The sequence below is a fragment of the Chrysemys picta genome, chromosome 2, assembly GCF_011386835.1.
Source record: "Chrysemys picta bellii isolate R12L10 chromosome 2, ASM1138683v2, whole genome shotgun sequence".
NCBI classification, from domain to species: domain Eukaryota; kingdom Metazoa; phylum Chordata; order Testudines; family Emydidae; genus Chrysemys; species Chrysemys picta.
In genome coordinates this window covers 174,602,348-174,619,143 of record NC_088792.1, presented here as the reverse complement: position 1 = coordinate 174,619,143, position 16,796 = coordinate 174,602,348, and the positions used below count along the sequence as shown (strand labels likewise).

The 16,796-nt window shown below is 41.9% G+C and overlaps 1 protein-coding gene across 7 annotated transcripts in view; it reads right to left on the bottom strand.

Annotated features, from left to right (window-relative positions):
* Positions 1-740: 740 nt before the first annotated feature.
* FARS2 (phenylalanyl-tRNA synthetase 2, mitochondrial) overlaps positions 741-16,796 on the bottom strand; it is a 380,087-nt gene continuing 364,031 nt past the window's right edge. For 6 of the 7 annotated variants that reach the window (XM_065584915.1, XM_065584913.1, XM_065584914.1 and 3 more), the window contains one exon: positions 741-8,764. In XM_065584915.1, the coding sequence (XP_065440987.1) occupies positions 8,626-8,764 (139 nt within the window). In that variant the 3' untranslated portion in view covers positions 741-8,625. Of the gene's footprint in view, positions 8,765-8,831; positions 16,622-16,796 lie in introns of those variants that run through there. The other variant, XM_065584910.1, reaches the window with a different exon arrangement.

Sequence of the window (16,796 nt, the reverse complement as noted above, 5' to 3'; positions counted from 1 at the left end):
GGCAGTCTGTGGTCATGAGGATTCAGCGGCATTTCTGCGGGTGATCTGCTGGTCCTGCGGCTTCTCGGTGTACCCGCTGCCAAATTGCCGCTATAACCGCGGGACCAGCGGACCTCCCGCAGGCACGTCGCTGAAGGCTGCCTGACTGCCGCCCTCACAGCAACCGGCAGGCCTTCCCCCATGGCTTGCCGCCCCAGGCACGCACTTGCTGCGCTGGTGTCTGGAGCCGCCCCTGTCCTCAGTATTGTAATCTGTAAAATGGTGATAATGCTACTGACTTGCAGCTGTAAAGTGCTTTGTGATTTTGGATGAAATTACTATGTAGGTGCCAAATTATTATATGCAGCTTGCCAATGTGACGGGTTGGATCACAGAGACCCCCTTGGGATTGCTAACTGATGTGCCAAGACACCCTCTGAGCCCACTTTCCCTGGCAGCTTGGGACTTCAGAACCCTGTCTGGTTGTGCCAGACACGCTAGCCTGCTACAAAACACAGACCCAGGTCTGAACTACGTCCCACAAACTGCAGGCTTAACTGAAAACAGCTTAAGAAATGCTCCTGTCTCCAACACTCAGGTATCCAGCTCCCAATGGGGTCCAAACCCCAAATAAATCCATTTAACCCTGCATAAATCTTACACAGGGTAAACTCATAAATTGTTCGCCCTCTATAACACTGATAGAGAGATACGTACAGCTCTTTGCCCCCCCCCAGGTATTAATACATACTCTGGGTTAATTAATAAGTAAAAATGATTTTATTAAATACAAAAAGTAGGATTTAAGTGGTTTCAAGTGATAACAGACAGAACAAGGTGAATTACCAAGCCAAATGAAATAAAACATGAAAGTCTAAACCTAATACAGTAAGAAAGTGATTACAGATGAAATCTCACTCTCAGAGATGTTCCAATAGGTTTCTTTTACAGACTAGCCTCCTTCTAGTCTGGATCCAGCAATCACTCACACCACTGTGGTTACTGTCCATTGTTCCAGTTTCTTTCAGGTATCCTTTGGGGGTGGAGAGGCTATCTCTCGACCCAGCTGAAGACAAAAATGGAGGGGTCTCCCAGGACTTTATATAGACTTTCTCTTGTGGGTGGAGACCCCTCCCTCCCCCTGTGTAGAATTCTAGCTACAAGATGGAGTTTTGGAGTCACATGGGCAAGTCACATGTCCATGCATGACTCAGAACTTTTACAGGTGGCAGCCATTGCTCACATGCTACCTTGAACATTCCCAGGTAGACTTCTTATGTGGATTGGAGTCTTCCAAGGTTCCATTGTCCATTAAGCGTTTCTTGATTGGGCACTTAACTTGCAAATTCCTTTCTCAAGAAGCTGATCAAATGCCTTACTAAGGCTACTTAAAATCAAACAAGTACACAGCCAATATTCATAACTTCGAATACAAAAATGATACATGCATACAAATAGGATGAATATATTCAGTGGATCCTAACCTTTACAGAGATGTGTTACATGGCATATGTAGCATAAAACATATTCCAAATATGTCATATATATATTCATAAGCAAATTTCCATAAAGCATTATGGGGTGCAACGTCACAGCCAACATCTACATACAGTACATAATGACACAGAGAGTTATTGCTTGGGCTGGATTACATTGTGGCAGACATGGAAATCAAGCTGAGTCACTGAAAAGAAAAGAGAACAATCTACTGTCCAGCTAACCAGCTCCTGCTCTGGATTACTGCAGTACTGCCCATCAAATTAACATTCACCGAAAAGGGCAGAAAGAGAATTCCCTGAACTGCATGTTAATCACCTCCAGCCACCGGGTGACCACAAAGAGAAAAATCCCTGGCAGTACTACGGTGAGAATACAGGCCTGCTTTTCACAGAAAGCAAACCCATTTTATATACAGCACTTTCTCTTAGCAAAAACACACAGCAGGCGAAATATACACAACACCCTGAGCTTTAAAAAAATGCAGCTGTTTAAGCGTTTTATATTTCCCCTCCAGATCGGTAACAATTTACAGGGATGATTTAGTGACATAAACAAGCAGGTCTGAAATACTTTGGGCTAAATCTTTAACAACACCCAGTTTACACTCTCTCACTGAATTTCGGGGGAACATTTGCATGTATGAAGTTACTCAAGTGTGTAAATGAAGTGGTTACAGGATAGCAGCCCATTTGTTTGGGGAAGGACAATAAAAGGTATCCCAATATTAACTGCTTTTCTGCTGCATTGTTTCTTTTGTTTCCTCATTCTCCTATCCAATCCACATAATTTGTTTCTTTAGTCCACTTGGTGTGTCCTGTCTGACACTATCTATACTGACACTGACACTATGATTTTTTTTAACTGATACAGAAGCCCTAGTGAAGACACAGTTATACTGGCATGACAGTGATTTATATTTGTATATTTATTCACCTTCCCATACTGCATCCACACTCGGGGGGGTTGTACCACCTTAACTATACCAGTCTAGTTAAAACACTACGCCTTTTAAGTATAGACAAGCCCCTAGACTGTGAGCGCTCTGTGGCAGGGACAGTCTATGTTGCTAATTGTGTGTATTGTGCCTAGCATCAGGGGGCCCTACTATATATCAATACTAACTCTGGATAGAAATACATTCTAAAATAGCCACTTCTGAACAGTGTTGTCACTGTTTCATTCTGCAGAACTTGTTAAAGAAAATGCCTTGAAGGGTTAACACGGTCTAGAGAGGAGACTACTGAGGAAATGATGACTTGAGTTAAATATTAAACAAAACGAAGCCATTTGTTCCTAGACTAGAGTATATGACATACTGTTTCTGATCTCGTCCGCTTCCCAGTAAAAAAGAAAATCAATTCTAGTAACAATCAATACAACTACACAGAGTAGCAAGCAGATATAACTATGCTGAAAATAAGTACAGCCCCCAATCTGTTAAGGTGACTGAGGAAATCTGCTCTTTCCAATTGGGAGGTAAATGACCAAACCAGATTAATGAACTGCTGATTGCAGGTTGTCTGAACAAGGCAGTTTTCAGATTAGTACTACTGTTTTATCATTATTGGTAGTGTTAGTTTATGGGAGAGGTCAGTGAAGTCTCAAGTGATTGCATGGCAATTTGCTGCTCAGACAATTCACAATAGTTTTCCATTGTAACATGTTTACAACGAGCAAAAAAACCAGACCAACCAAACTGCACTGTAAATTTGCTATCAGCGTGCTGGGAAGACACAACTCTGGGTGTTAAAACAAAATCTCTATAATCTCTTTAATCTCTAGAGTCAGGATCCATGGTAATCATTCTGAAAAACAATGGGAACTGCAGTATACTATCTCTGAAACATTAAAATGGTACATATTGGTGAACCAAAAATAAAAATCCCCAACCAACCCTACATCCTAAACTTTTGATGCAACATGTTACAAGGCAACTTTGTTTTTTAACAGTTACTGATCTAAAATCTAATGTCAGACAAAAATAAAGTACCAACAGGTGATCACAATGAAATGAATGGCCTGGTATATGCCACTTACCCTGCTGAATAAGTGCTATGCACATGCCAAGTATTATTCTTAACCTAATGCTGCTCCTCTTGAATTTTTTTGCTTGGCATTATTTAACTTGGGCATTTAGGAGATCACACTCCCTACTTTGTTTGAGGTCCACCAGTTCAGTGATGACTGCTGTTATGATGTAGCTCACATCAACCTGGACCTACATGCTTTATCAGAAGGGCAAAATGAGAGGCACAGATGCAGCCATTTTTTTGGCAGAGTCAGACGGGGTTTTTCCTGTGGAGTCCTCTTTGGTAGGGTTTTCTACAGAACATGCATGCTATAGCAGACCAGACTCTGAGATTCTATTAAAATAATTTCTCTTTGAACAGTAAAGTATATCTTGCACTATAATAATTTATTACATACAATTGCCAAATGCTATTCTGATGGCAGCTGAGAGTCATGCTGCCTAGAACTAGTTACTGGTTGATCTCTTTTGTTGATATGATTCTAAGAACAGAGCAGAAGTTCTGCTGCCTACAATGAACTTTTCCAAACTTATTTGTATAAAATCAGGGACGGGAGACACAAAAATAAGGAAAGGGCAAGATTTCCAAAAGGTAGAAGTCTAAACATCTTACCCTATTGCTTCTGATCTGAGGTCTGCTTCTATGAGAATGGAAAGTGCCACAGTCACCGGCAACAGCGAGTCCTTGCCTAAAAAGTTTTCCAGATAACATCTATACCAGAGTGTGTATGAAGAAGGCCTATTTAATCTAAATCTATCTAAGCTTTTATACCCTGCTGTCAGATAACCATGGCATCTGATAGCCTTACACAAGCCTCAAAATCAGGGCCAGCTCCAGCATTTCTGCCGCCCCAAGCAAAAAAAAAAAAGAAAAAAAAAAAAAAGCCGTGATTGGCGGCGGCAGTTCAGCGGCAGGTCCTTCGCTCCTAGAGGGAGTGAGGGACCTGCCGCCCCCGAATTGCCGCAGGTGCCGCCCCACCCCCTTGGCCGCCCCGAGCACCTGCTTGCTAAGCTGGTGCCTGGAGCCGGCCCTGCTCAAAATCTTTCACATGGATCTAATTTAGTTCTCTCCTGAAGACATCTGAGTTCTTTTTCTGCAAGACATGCAACCCCCTTTCCATCGCCGCCTTCTTTCTTTTTTGTTGTGAAAGAACTCAGCTAAAAAAGTCAGTTTTGCATTTTGGTCTGAAAGCAACATGATCTAGTCATGCTTACCTCCACCAAAAGAAGTGTCCATAGTCTTGGGCAGCGTCAGAGAAAGCTCTGTCCTTTCCCACCTTTCCATATGAACCCCGAAGGTTGACAGTTTCAGAGATCCTGTAGAATGTGGCTGTCAAGAGAGACTATGGTCTCAGAGAGATGCAGACTCTTAGGTACCTTGGGCCAACGCCATGGAGAGCCTCATAGAGAACAAATGAGACCTTGAATATGGCCTATACATGGTTAACATAGAGGGTGGATATATTCTTGGTAACTGGTACTGCTGAAGAGTTTGGATGCTGCAGACTGCACCACGGTTGACTTGTTCACTCCCAAGTATAATGAGAGGCAATAATGCAGCCTAGAGGTCATGAAGGCATGGATCACTGTAGCTAAGTCATCCTTCAGCAAAGCAGGGTAAAGCTTTCTAGCCAGTCACAGATGGAAGAAGTCATTTTTAGAAGCTTTACGACATGGAATGAGGTTCTTAGTGTGACGTTGTGCAGTCTATATGTTTTTTATAAAAACATAATAATAAGTGAATATAATGTAACTGGAATATGCTTCATGCAAAAGGTCTCTTGTAAGGTATCATTACAAAGCTTATAATCTACTGAGTGTGATCATCCTATTTGTATAAATGTACCACTCTTGTACCTAAAACTAGAAATATGAAATATAACTCTGAGGGCCTATTGTAATCATGTGAAGTGTGGGCCATTAATAGTGGTTTGGAATCTTGATGACTCCCATTAACAAGGACCATTGTCTGCAGATGGCTGTGTTTTACCTGTGAGTCTTCCTGTATATGTGTGTGCTGGCAAGTGGGTAATGAAGTCTTGCAGTGACATGTGATCATGTCACCTGACCTGGAATCCATCTTTAACCTGGGTGCTTTTCCAGTGTGGGGGTGTGAAAACCCAGAGGGACAAAGGGTTCCCGCCTATGCAAAAGATATATAAAGGAGTGGAAGAGAACAGAGGGAGAGAGGAGCCATCATGAAGAATCCCCTAGCTATCACCTGAGCTGGAACAAGAGCTGTACCAGGGGAAAGAATTGTGCCCAGGCCTGGAAGGTGTCCAGTCTGAGAAAAAGCTTACTGAAGCATCTCTGAGGGTGAGATTATCTGTATTCAGTTTGATTAGACATAGATTTGCGCATTTTATTTTATTTTGTTTGGTGACTTACTTTGTTCTGTCTGTTACTACTTGGAACCACTGAAATCCTACTTTCTGTATTTAATAAAATCACTTTCTACTTAGTAATTAACTCAGAGTATGTATTAATACCTGGGGGAGCAAACAACTGTGCATATCTCTCTATCAGCGTTATAGAGGGTGAACAATTTATGAGTTTACCCTGTATAAGCTTTATACAGGGTAAAACAGATTGATTTGGGTTTAGACCCCATTGGGAGTTGGGCATCTGAGTGCTAAAGACAAGCACACTTCTGTGAGCTGTTTTCAGGTAAGCGGGCAGCTTTGGGGCAAGTAATTCAGACCCTAAGTCTGTGTTGGAGCAGACGGGAGTGTCTGGCTCAGCAAGACAGGGTGCTGGAGTCCTAAACTGGCAGGGAAAACAGGAATAGAAGTAGTCTTGGTACATTAGGTGGCAGCTCCCAAGGGGGTTTCTGTGATCCAACCCGTCACACTTAGCATTAAGAACTTTGTCTTCCCATTGGAAGGTTCTCCGAGTTTCCCTCATCCCTCATGAAATATTACTGCAGTATTTTACAGTAAGGGTCCAAAACAATGCAGCTTTTACGAGATACTCTTTTATTAAGGAAAAAAAATTCAAGACAGTGGTATCAGACATTTTTTAAATGAAGAAACCAGACCAATAGTGAAGTGAAAATTCACGTCTCTGGCATGAGACCCAAGGTTCACTGTCCAATTTTCTCCCCACTACCTTTCTTAAACTTCTATGCCACACATATTGATGGATCAATCCCATGGGAAAATCAATCTTGCCCTAAGAAATTGTGTGCATGGGGGGAAGGGGAGGGAGGAGGCAGAGTAAAGGGGTTTGGGAAGCAGTAGATGGAGGTTTCCCTATTGAATGGTAGAGAGAATCTTGCAATGTGCCCCAGCCAGGGTCATAATAAGAAAGGAGATGTCATCTTTCTCCAAAAGTCTCTAGGTACTACCTCAGTGCTCTCACACAGCAGGAAGCAGCTTGTACTCTCCTCCTCGTGTAACGTGATTGCTGAACATCACACCACCCTTTCATCATGTAAGATTTGGGGTCCCCAGGTGGCAGCATTGCCTGAACTTGGCTGTGCCAAGGAATAATCACCGCTCTGGTGCAATTTTTGAAAAAGCCCTTTCATTGTAGTAGTCCCTAATGAGAATTCTAAAAGGGGCGGAGATTAAAAATAGGAGGGAATCAAATGAAATGGAAGACAATTAAGGACACCTGCTCTTTAAAAAGATTTTTGTTTAAAGATCACCAAGTAGGTTCTTCTGGTGTGTAAATGGCTCCTACTCTGCCTTGTAGAAAAAATCTAGCATACTATCTTTATAATCAAGTTATTTAGATAGTGCAACAATGATTTAGATTAAAATTTGTTTATACAGTGAAGTCTGTTGAATAATGAAATTACAATGAGCTCTCAGTTCATGTTCCATCTGTGCTAGTTGCTGGCTTCTTCTGGTTGAGTACATGTTTATTGCACATTAGTCTCGTGATGGGGTATAAAGCAATGCTGGATGGTTCTTAGTGCATGGTTTTTACTGCTCCCTTCCCTGGAGAAAGCAATGTTCCTTGCAGAGCCAACAAATTTGTAAGTTACCTGAAAGATCATATTAAATATCTTTACAGGCAAGAACATGCGCTCGCACTACTGTCTCTGCATCTGAGTGCTTCATCAAGTATTTATCAGACCATTTGAAAATTTCCACAAGCCTCCAGTGTCATTCCACTGCCAAAATTTGCTTATTATAACCTGTCATGAAAGAAGTAAGCATCCAATAAAGTGACTGAACTAGAAAGGGGTTCCATCAAAGACCCGCTTTCTCCCTCCAGGGTCATGTCTTTCAGTAGATGACTTCTGTTAGGAAGCACAACATTATGGGAGTTCAAGTACCTGCATATTTCTGCTTTTCAGGGCCTTGTAATAACAAGTACTTCCCTCTTCCACCTCCAAGCGATATCAATCTTTGGCTGATGATGCGGGCGATGGAAATTTTTGCCATAGTACACATGCTAGGAACACTGATTTGAAGCAGACACTTTGCATGTGAAACACATGCAGCTAGAAGTGTCAAGAGGAGATGCTCTCTTTGGCTTGGTCTGAGTACAGCTGGGCCCACACCAGAGGCCACATCCAAACACCCAGCACTCTGGGAAAGTTCTGATTTGCACCCAGAGTCACACTCCACATCTATCCCTTCCTTTAGAATAGGCCAAACCAAAATCCAAGAGCAATCAACTTGGGTCAAGATCCAAACTTTGCAGGTATATTTCATGAAAGTTTTTCTTGACGCAGAATGTGCCCTTTTTATAAGAAGGGGGAGAAAAGAAAGAATGAACAGTTTTTCTATTTAGCGCTAAAATGTACCTCTGTTTTGCTTCACTCATGACGTGGACGGAAAACCCTGTCAACACAGAAATAATGCCAAGTGTTTACACTATAATGGAACCCAGGGACCAATTAACAACACAGAAAACCACCAGGCAGAGTATTTCTTAATGTAACAGGAGGGAAATCTTACATTACTGCTCCCCCTTCCCTTTCTTAAAATAAAGGACAAATGCTTTGTCAACAATTTCTCAGTGGTAATCTTTATGATCTGAAAGTTCTACCACTGCCCATTTATCAAAAGGCTTCCAAACTCTACGCTTCGCCACAAAATTCCTTTCTTTCTTTACAAAAAAAAAAAACATCCACAGTGATTGTGACAGGCAACGCAAGGATTTTAGAATCTACCCTCCACTCCCAGTTCTTGTACCGCCGATTCCTCTATGGCTCGATGAAGGCGGTTCACCTCGAGCTGAGTCAGAGTCCTCTCCAAGTGCCGGTAAGTGATACGATAGCAATGGCTGACCTTCTTTGTCCTGGAAAATAAACAAAAAGAGGGCTAATACACATTCATACACACACACACACCACAGCACACTTCCCCATCCCAGTGTTTTTGTCTTGTCATCTTATTTTATTTTTATTGTTTAAATTATCAATATAATGCTAAAATACACAATCCAGACAGCCAAAACTGAATGTAATTTAAATCTACACAGAGGATTTAAGTAAAATCCATTTCATAATCTCACTTGTTTCTCTGATGGATCATCACCTAACTTTTCACCTACTGCCATTCCGCCATGTTGAAAAGTGTTCTGGAGAAACTAAGGAAGTGTTATTTACTCCTTCTCGTAACACAAGAACTAGGGGTCACCAAATGCAATTAATAGGCAGCAGGTTTAAAACAAACAAAAGGAAGTATTTCTTCACACAACTCACAGTCAACTTATGGAACTCCTTGCCAGAGGATGTTGTGAAGGCCAAGACTATAACAGGGTTAAAAAAAAAACTAGATAAATTCATTGAGGATAGGTCCATCAATGGCTATTAGCCAGGATGAGCAGGAATGGTGTCCCCATGATTACCTGTTCTGTTTATTCCCTCTGGGACATCTGGCATTGGCCACTGTTGGAAGACAGGATACTGGGCTAGATGGACATTTGGTTTGACCCAGTTTGGCCATTCTTATGTCCTTATGTACTTGACTGCTGAATAAAATATGTCAGCTTGACACATGCCCTGTGTACGTCACTGTGCTGACATTCCAATGGAAAGTGAAGACAACAGAACACGACAGTGTAAGGATTAACACCGACACCTAGGAAAACAAGGGGTTTCTCTCACTATATCTCAGTCTAATGTGTCTTGCGGTTTCAGAAGCAGGAGAACAACTGGCAATCTTACAGTGCTAGCAAGTAACACCGTTAGTCAGGGTGAGATGTTTCACAAATCTCTACTCCATGTTGATTCAGCTCAGTTGTAGCAACCACTAGCAGCTCCAACTAGAAGGGATGCTAGTGTTTTTCCAAACACAAAGAGCAAAACATGTCTTTTTCAGTCCAGATTATTTTTATTTCAGATCACAGAAAACAAAGAAAGAACGAATGTAAAGTCTCCACATGAGATAGTGGGACAGAGAAAGAAGTGTGCCTAGTGAACCCTTACATTCCGTATCTCAAATGAAAAATAAAATGGCAACTGCTTCACAGCTGCTTTTGTGAACATTCCTTTGTATTTGAAGGTGCAGTACATAGAAAACAGAATGACGTCTCCTTTCCTTTATGTAGCTACCTACACCTTAGTAAGCATCAGTAGCGCATATTGTCCTGAGATCATGTAGCACACAACATACTTCCACAGCAGTATACCATGTGTGCTTGGTAGTTGGGCATGTCACCAGCAATCCAGAGAGACCAAACAGCAGTTTACGATTACACTGTTGGAAAGGAATTGCAACAATGGAACTGACAGTACTATTATACATATCACTTAACAGCTTAAATTAAGCTCAAAGATATCAGAAAGTAGAAGAGGAAGACACTTGAGCTTCCCCCAGTTTAGAAGAAAAGGAAAAAGAGGGGAAGAGGGAGATGGGGGGGAGGGGCTAAGACAGAAATCAGAAATATACTGTATGACAGAGGTTTTCAAACTGTGGGGCGTGTCCGAGGTTAGCGGGAGAGGGGTGTGAGGACCTGACAGGGATGCACTGAAGGGACAGGGTCAGGAGAGGTTTCTGTCCAGCAGGGGAAGTAGATGGGGGTTTCTGCAATCTCACATTTTGCAGCTTCGATAATAACTGTATACAACGTGTTTTTGAGACCCTTGGCTGAAAGGCTCTTTAAAAATGATGTAATTCTGGCCCTGATCCTGAGGCCTGGAAAATGTATCGCATTAGAGAACATGTAACTATGTTTTAGCTAACGTGATGTGATTACAATTTTGCCCTTAGTGTGGAAAAGGGCAAGTGTTTAGAAGCGTAACTGGTCATAGTTAACCCTCAGGTTTAAAAAAACCCCACCTTATTTTGGATCCCATGTCTTTATGCTGTCCCCTCTCACCACTCAAGCTCCTCTCCCAATGCAGATGAGCAGTTCTTTCATGACACAGAGACATGAAATAGGTCTGTAAATGACATAACGAGCTTTTTGTGGGTGTTACAGAAGAAGTGCGTCTTCAGGAGGAATTTAAATGAGGAGAGGATAGTGGCCGTGCAGGCATGGTGCTTTGTTAGCCAGAACTGAAAGTGGGAATTAGTGTGGGAGCAATAGGAGAGGGGCTGAATTGTAGAGGAATCGCAGTGAGTGTGGTTGATTTAAAAAACATTAAGATCAAACAACGATTCAAACAAAGAAGTAACTATTAAGATGGGACTAGTATCACACTGATAATTTTGCTTGTATGTTACACTTCTTTCCCCCTCTTTTTAGCTGGGATTACTGGGAGATTGTTACTAATTAGGAGCAGAACGATTTTTAAAAAATGTTTGTTCAATCGGAGATGCACAATAAACTTCAGAAAGCTGAACCTCCTGCCTAATTAAGTCCACCCTGAATGCCATGCTGCAGGCAGCCTCGTGTTAGAGTCTGCACATCTATATTTCAGACAGCTAAAAATTGAAGCCACAGAACTGGGACAGCCACTTCGCTAGGTAAACAAACATAGAGGATTAACACTGAGTGCAGTGGACATTATTTACCTAAGCTGCACCTTCAGACAATCCCATACGGTTTACAATCACACAGCCTCTTTCTCCTTTCATTAGGATTTAATTGATCTTATTGTCACACTCGACTCTGCACCAGCCTGCAGCTGTCAGGTAACGAAGCACAATAAATACAGTGAAGCACTGCTCAAAGGGAAAAAGTAGCAAGAAGACAGTGATGTATTCTGATGCCACAAGAGAAAACATGGATGCATTCAATGAACACTGAAGTGAAACAATATCTAATATTTTTTCATGCATTTTTGGTGGGAACAGCTTTGCCTCATGGACAATGGCTTTTCAGGAATTGGAGTCCCCCAGTGTTACAGTCACAGGTTAGTTTCACTGCATGCAACCAACCTGAAGGTATATTACACACACACACACACACACACACACACACACACACACAGTAAGGGACCTGATTCTTCCTTCCCTTACTTATTCAGGAATAGCTTTATTTAAGTCAATGTAAAACCAGTGTTAGATCAGAATCAGGGCAAAGGACTATCAAAACCTAGAATCCACCAGTCACAGCTGTTTGGTGGGGCCCCGCCGATCAGCTATTCGCCTGCTGGGGGAGGGGTTTGGGGGAGGGCGGAGAGCAGTGGGCGGGCAGGGACATTGGGGAGGGGGCGGAGTGGGGGTGGGAAGAGACGGAGTGATGGCAGGGTGGGGCCTTGGGGTGGAGTGGGCGTGGCGCACCCCCAGGGAAAAATAAAAGTCAGTACCTATGTACCTAGGACAGAGATAATACAGACACGGATATTTATCTAGCCTGCAACATTTATTCTCGGGAACAGGAAAGCAAGGAGGATAATCTCCCACACTGACAGAGTGAGTAAAAGACTACTATTGTAATGCTACCTACTCACCACAGCCTCCATCTTAAGCCCCTTCCTACACAGTGTAATTGTGGAGGTGAACGCCCACTGACATCGGAGAAATGGGATATTTATTCCCACCAAAGGACTGATGACCAAATCAATGGGAAGTGTGTGTGTGCGTGCTGCGTACAGGCTTAGTGCCTCTCAGGACCAGATTGTCCACCTCACCAAGAGCTCAGCTTGAAAGTGTTTCTCAGCCCAGCCAAAGTTTCTTTCCCCACTCACTCTACTCACTTCTTATAGGGCTGGAGTGTAAAAACAAACAAACAAAGATACAGTATGAAACATTACAGGCAACAGATAATGTTCCTTCCACTCAGCTTCATGCTTTCAAACCACATACACCACAACCGTCGTATACATAACTAGTGTATGTCATATTATAAAATTTACAATTGACAAATAGTGCTCTTTGCTAGGAACAACATCATGGAAAATGGCAAAAGCCTTGGGTAATATACCATGCTGTCAACAGCAAATAATTCAATTACCATAGTAATATGGACATGGAATACAGCAACCAGTAATTCACTGAATAAAAGGCCTTATCCAAAGCTGCGCTCTCATCAGTCCTTTCAAATGTAGATAGCCCATGTCACATTGTGTCCTATAGCGTATTTTGAAAAGTGGCCACATTTTGGTTTATTTGAAGTGAACTTGATGCTGGTGAAAGACCCTGGACTGAGAGCGCTAGAAAATAAAGTTCTCTATTAAATCCATAGAACGTACTGTATAGGGAATGGGCTTGGAAGCTGCCATCGCACTGCCCTTCCAACATGGCTCAGCCCTCATCCAGGAGAAAGGTAGTCCTGTCTCCAAGGGTGTTCGTTCCACGGCAGCTCGGTTGAGGCTGCCAAATAAAGTTGATGCTTGTGGTTGTAAAAAAATAAAGTTTTTGTAGTGAGGCAGATACTTATCTACAAGGGCAGAGGTTCTCAAACTAGGGTGTGGGTCCCCCTTAGGGGGGACATGGAATGTACTGTGGGGGTGTGTGAGAAGCTTTAAGGGAAAAAAGAATTACTGTACACATTTTACCCACTGCAATGAATAAGTACGGTCATAGAACATGGCAGGATCATAGAATATCAGAGTTAGAAGGGACCTCAGGAGGTCATCTAATCCAACCCCCTGCTCAAAGCAGGACCAATCCCCAGACAGATTTTTGCCCCAGATCCCTAAATGGCCCCCTCAAGGATTGAACTTACAACCCTGGGTTTAGCAGGCCAATCCTCAAGTAGCAAAGCTGATTCCTCCAGACAAACAGGTCCTTAGATGGGGCTGTACATTTTCATGTCTTTCTGTTAAGATTGCATAGCATTATACAAAGTCATTGCCATCCGTACGTTAATCTGTTTGCTATGAAATGGTGTGAACATTTAATTGTGAGCGCCAACCACAATCACAGTTTTGCTTTTATTACAACGGATCGTTGACTCTGTTTGAATCAATGCCTTACTGTTTTTAATATTTAGTAAGAGTTGCATGTTGATTTTTTTTTATTGGTATATGTACTTGTGTGGCGGAAGGTAAATTTGAGAACCACTGTACTAGGAGCTAGATTGAGATTATTAACAATTTATTTTACAGCCTTTAGTCAGATAATGACTTTTTCCTCGCTACTAACCTGGGCTAGATTTGAACTGGTGAAACAGAGATGAGTGTTCTGTACCTCATTACCAATCTCTGAGCCTCCTAATTTCTCAATTTAATTTTCTTTAAATCAAGATCTTAATATAGAGCTAAATTTCAAATATAGTGTCATACATCAATAGGCTGGTTATTAGGAGACAGAAAGAACGTATGTTATGGATTCCAACAGCAAAACACATTTATGCCTAATATTGTGTCTAGTTAAGCTAATGGGAACTCACCAAAAATTCTGAAACTTTTTAGCTCCTCAATCATTAATAAACAAACTTCTATACAGTCATAAAGATGGGTCTGAACCACAGTCTAGTATGGGAACACACTGAAGTTGAGGAAGTTTGGATCTAGATTTTCCATGTCTATACAGCTGTAGCATTTAAGGAGTTAGATGTTGAAAGAAGAAAGAGAGATTCTTGCATTATAATAAAAAAGCCACTTTACTAGAACACCATACGTATGCCCTAGAAGAGAAAGACACTCAGCTGCCAGACTGATTCACTGAAAGTCTGGCGGAGCAATACAACCATCTGGTGTCCACAACCATTAATGCTTTGACCCCAAAACACCTTCTTTCCCCATCTCCATAGATCATCATGGTTTATGGAAACTCTGTCAGATGAAACAGGAAGGCAGAAAGCTTTTTCATCATGGTGAAAAACCCATTCCATAATACACAAACAAAAGCCAAAGGAATTCTTGCAAACATATACCAAGCTGTGCAAGAAGCTAAAAGAACCCTCTTTCTCCTTGGTGTAATGATGACCACCTGACCTATACTGTGTAGAACACTAACTTATCAACCCCGATGCCTCAACCCATCCACATATCCAAGCACCTCGCTCTGTAAAGAGCTCTCATCCTTCTTTGCTGAAAAATTAACTGAATTCCCATAAGCCCCATGATAGCCTTGCATGAATGAAGTAGACCTGATGCAAAAAACAGGAACCATGCACTATGGAGTTTCACAGACTCATAGAAATGTAGGGTTGGAAAGGACCTCAAGAGGTCACCTAGTCCATCTCCCCAGACTGAGGCAGGATTAGATAAACCTAGCCCCTCACTCACAGGTGTCTGCCTCCTCATACCAAAGGAAAATATGAAAACTCTGAGGGATGATCAAACCACTAACTGTGACACGGACCCTTGCCCATCATGGATGGCAAACGCCAGTGAAGAGCACTTACGCTTGCTTCTGAATAAAATAACCAATCCTTCCATTGAAGGCAATCCACCAACCACCCTGAAGCAATGCTCAGACCAGCTCTCAAGCAGCCAATGCTGGATTCTACAACCCACACCAGCTACCAGTCCATCTCCAATCTCCCTTTCCTAGGCAAGGTGTGACGCATGGCCAGAAAGGGTTAAGCATCCTGCAGGCTAAATGACACAAAGTCAACCTGTAGAGACATGTTAGAACAGTATATAAATGGTAATTAGGGCCATTCCATGGTACATAGGCTAGAACTTTGAAATGCAAACCTATATTGTTAGAAATTAGAGGTGATACTAATTGTATGTGTGTACTCATATATTAGCCATGTAAATAGACAGTTCCTTCTCTGTCACTATAGCTATTGATTCAGAGATCAAAAGGGAATATTAACATTTAAATGAACTGTAAACACAGGATATCGCTGTGTTCATCTCTCTTTGAAATGTATAGCAAGTCACCTGAGAATGATGGAAAATGGGCAATTGTTTTATGTTAATCTGTTAATGTTAATGTTAATTACCAGTGATGCTTAGGAAATAGGTCCACTTCAAAGTCTCTATAATTGCCTACTGTTCGCCTAAAAACTCCGACCTGTCAAGAGAAGGCCTGGAATTGTACAAAAGATCCTTGGGTCCTGATCCTGTCATCTCAGACCTGCTTGAAGCTTCATGCAGGGGAAGCTTAAGTCATAAGGCTGAGACCCCAGTCCTAAACTGGAACACCCTGAACATGAAGATTGGACTATAACCTATGAACTAATTCTGAAAGAACTCTTTGCAACTACAATGCTCGCCATCTCGAATATGAATTCAATCTCAAGAACTGTACTCATGTCTGCATGTATACTGATCCTTTAACCAATACTCTCTCTCTTTTCTTTTTTAATAACTTTTAGTTTATTTAATAAGAATCAGCTGTAAGAGTGTATTTGGGTAAGAGCTGGAATATTCATTAACCAGGGAGGTAATGTGTCTGATCCTTTGGGATTGGCAGAACTTTTTTATATGATGAATAAGATTTTAAGTAATCCTCATCATATTTGACTTGGGTGTCTTGGTGGAGGCCTAAGGCTGGGTTATTTTAAGGGAACTGTGTTGTTGGCTTCTGGGTAACCAGTGAGGTAGTATAGAAGCTGTTTTGTGCTGGCTTGGTAAATCTAAGTATTGGAATATCCACCAGCTTTGGGGATTGTCTGTCCCATTCTTTGCAGTTCACCCTAATTGAGTGATCTCAGTTGGCTCCCAGGAGACCCCGGTCACTGATTAAGTGGGGCTGATCAAACTCCAACAGCATTTGACTCATGCTGATACCGAAGAATCCATTGCATCTGGATTTACACTAGGATGTTGCTGAAATGAGATGGCCCCATTGGGTAACTTCAGGTCACTCTGAACTGGGCTGAGGAAGATCATCACTAGAAAACTCCAACATGAAGCACCTCCTGCGAAGGGAAGGGAAGGGAAGGGAAGGGAAGGGAAGGGAAGGGAAAGAAAGAAAGAAAGAAAGAAAGAAAGAAAGAAAGAAAGAAAGAAAGAAAGAAAGAAAGAAAGAAAGAAAGAAAGAAAGAAAGAAAGAAAGAAAGAAAGAAAATATTACATTGGTACCCTAAAACCTCC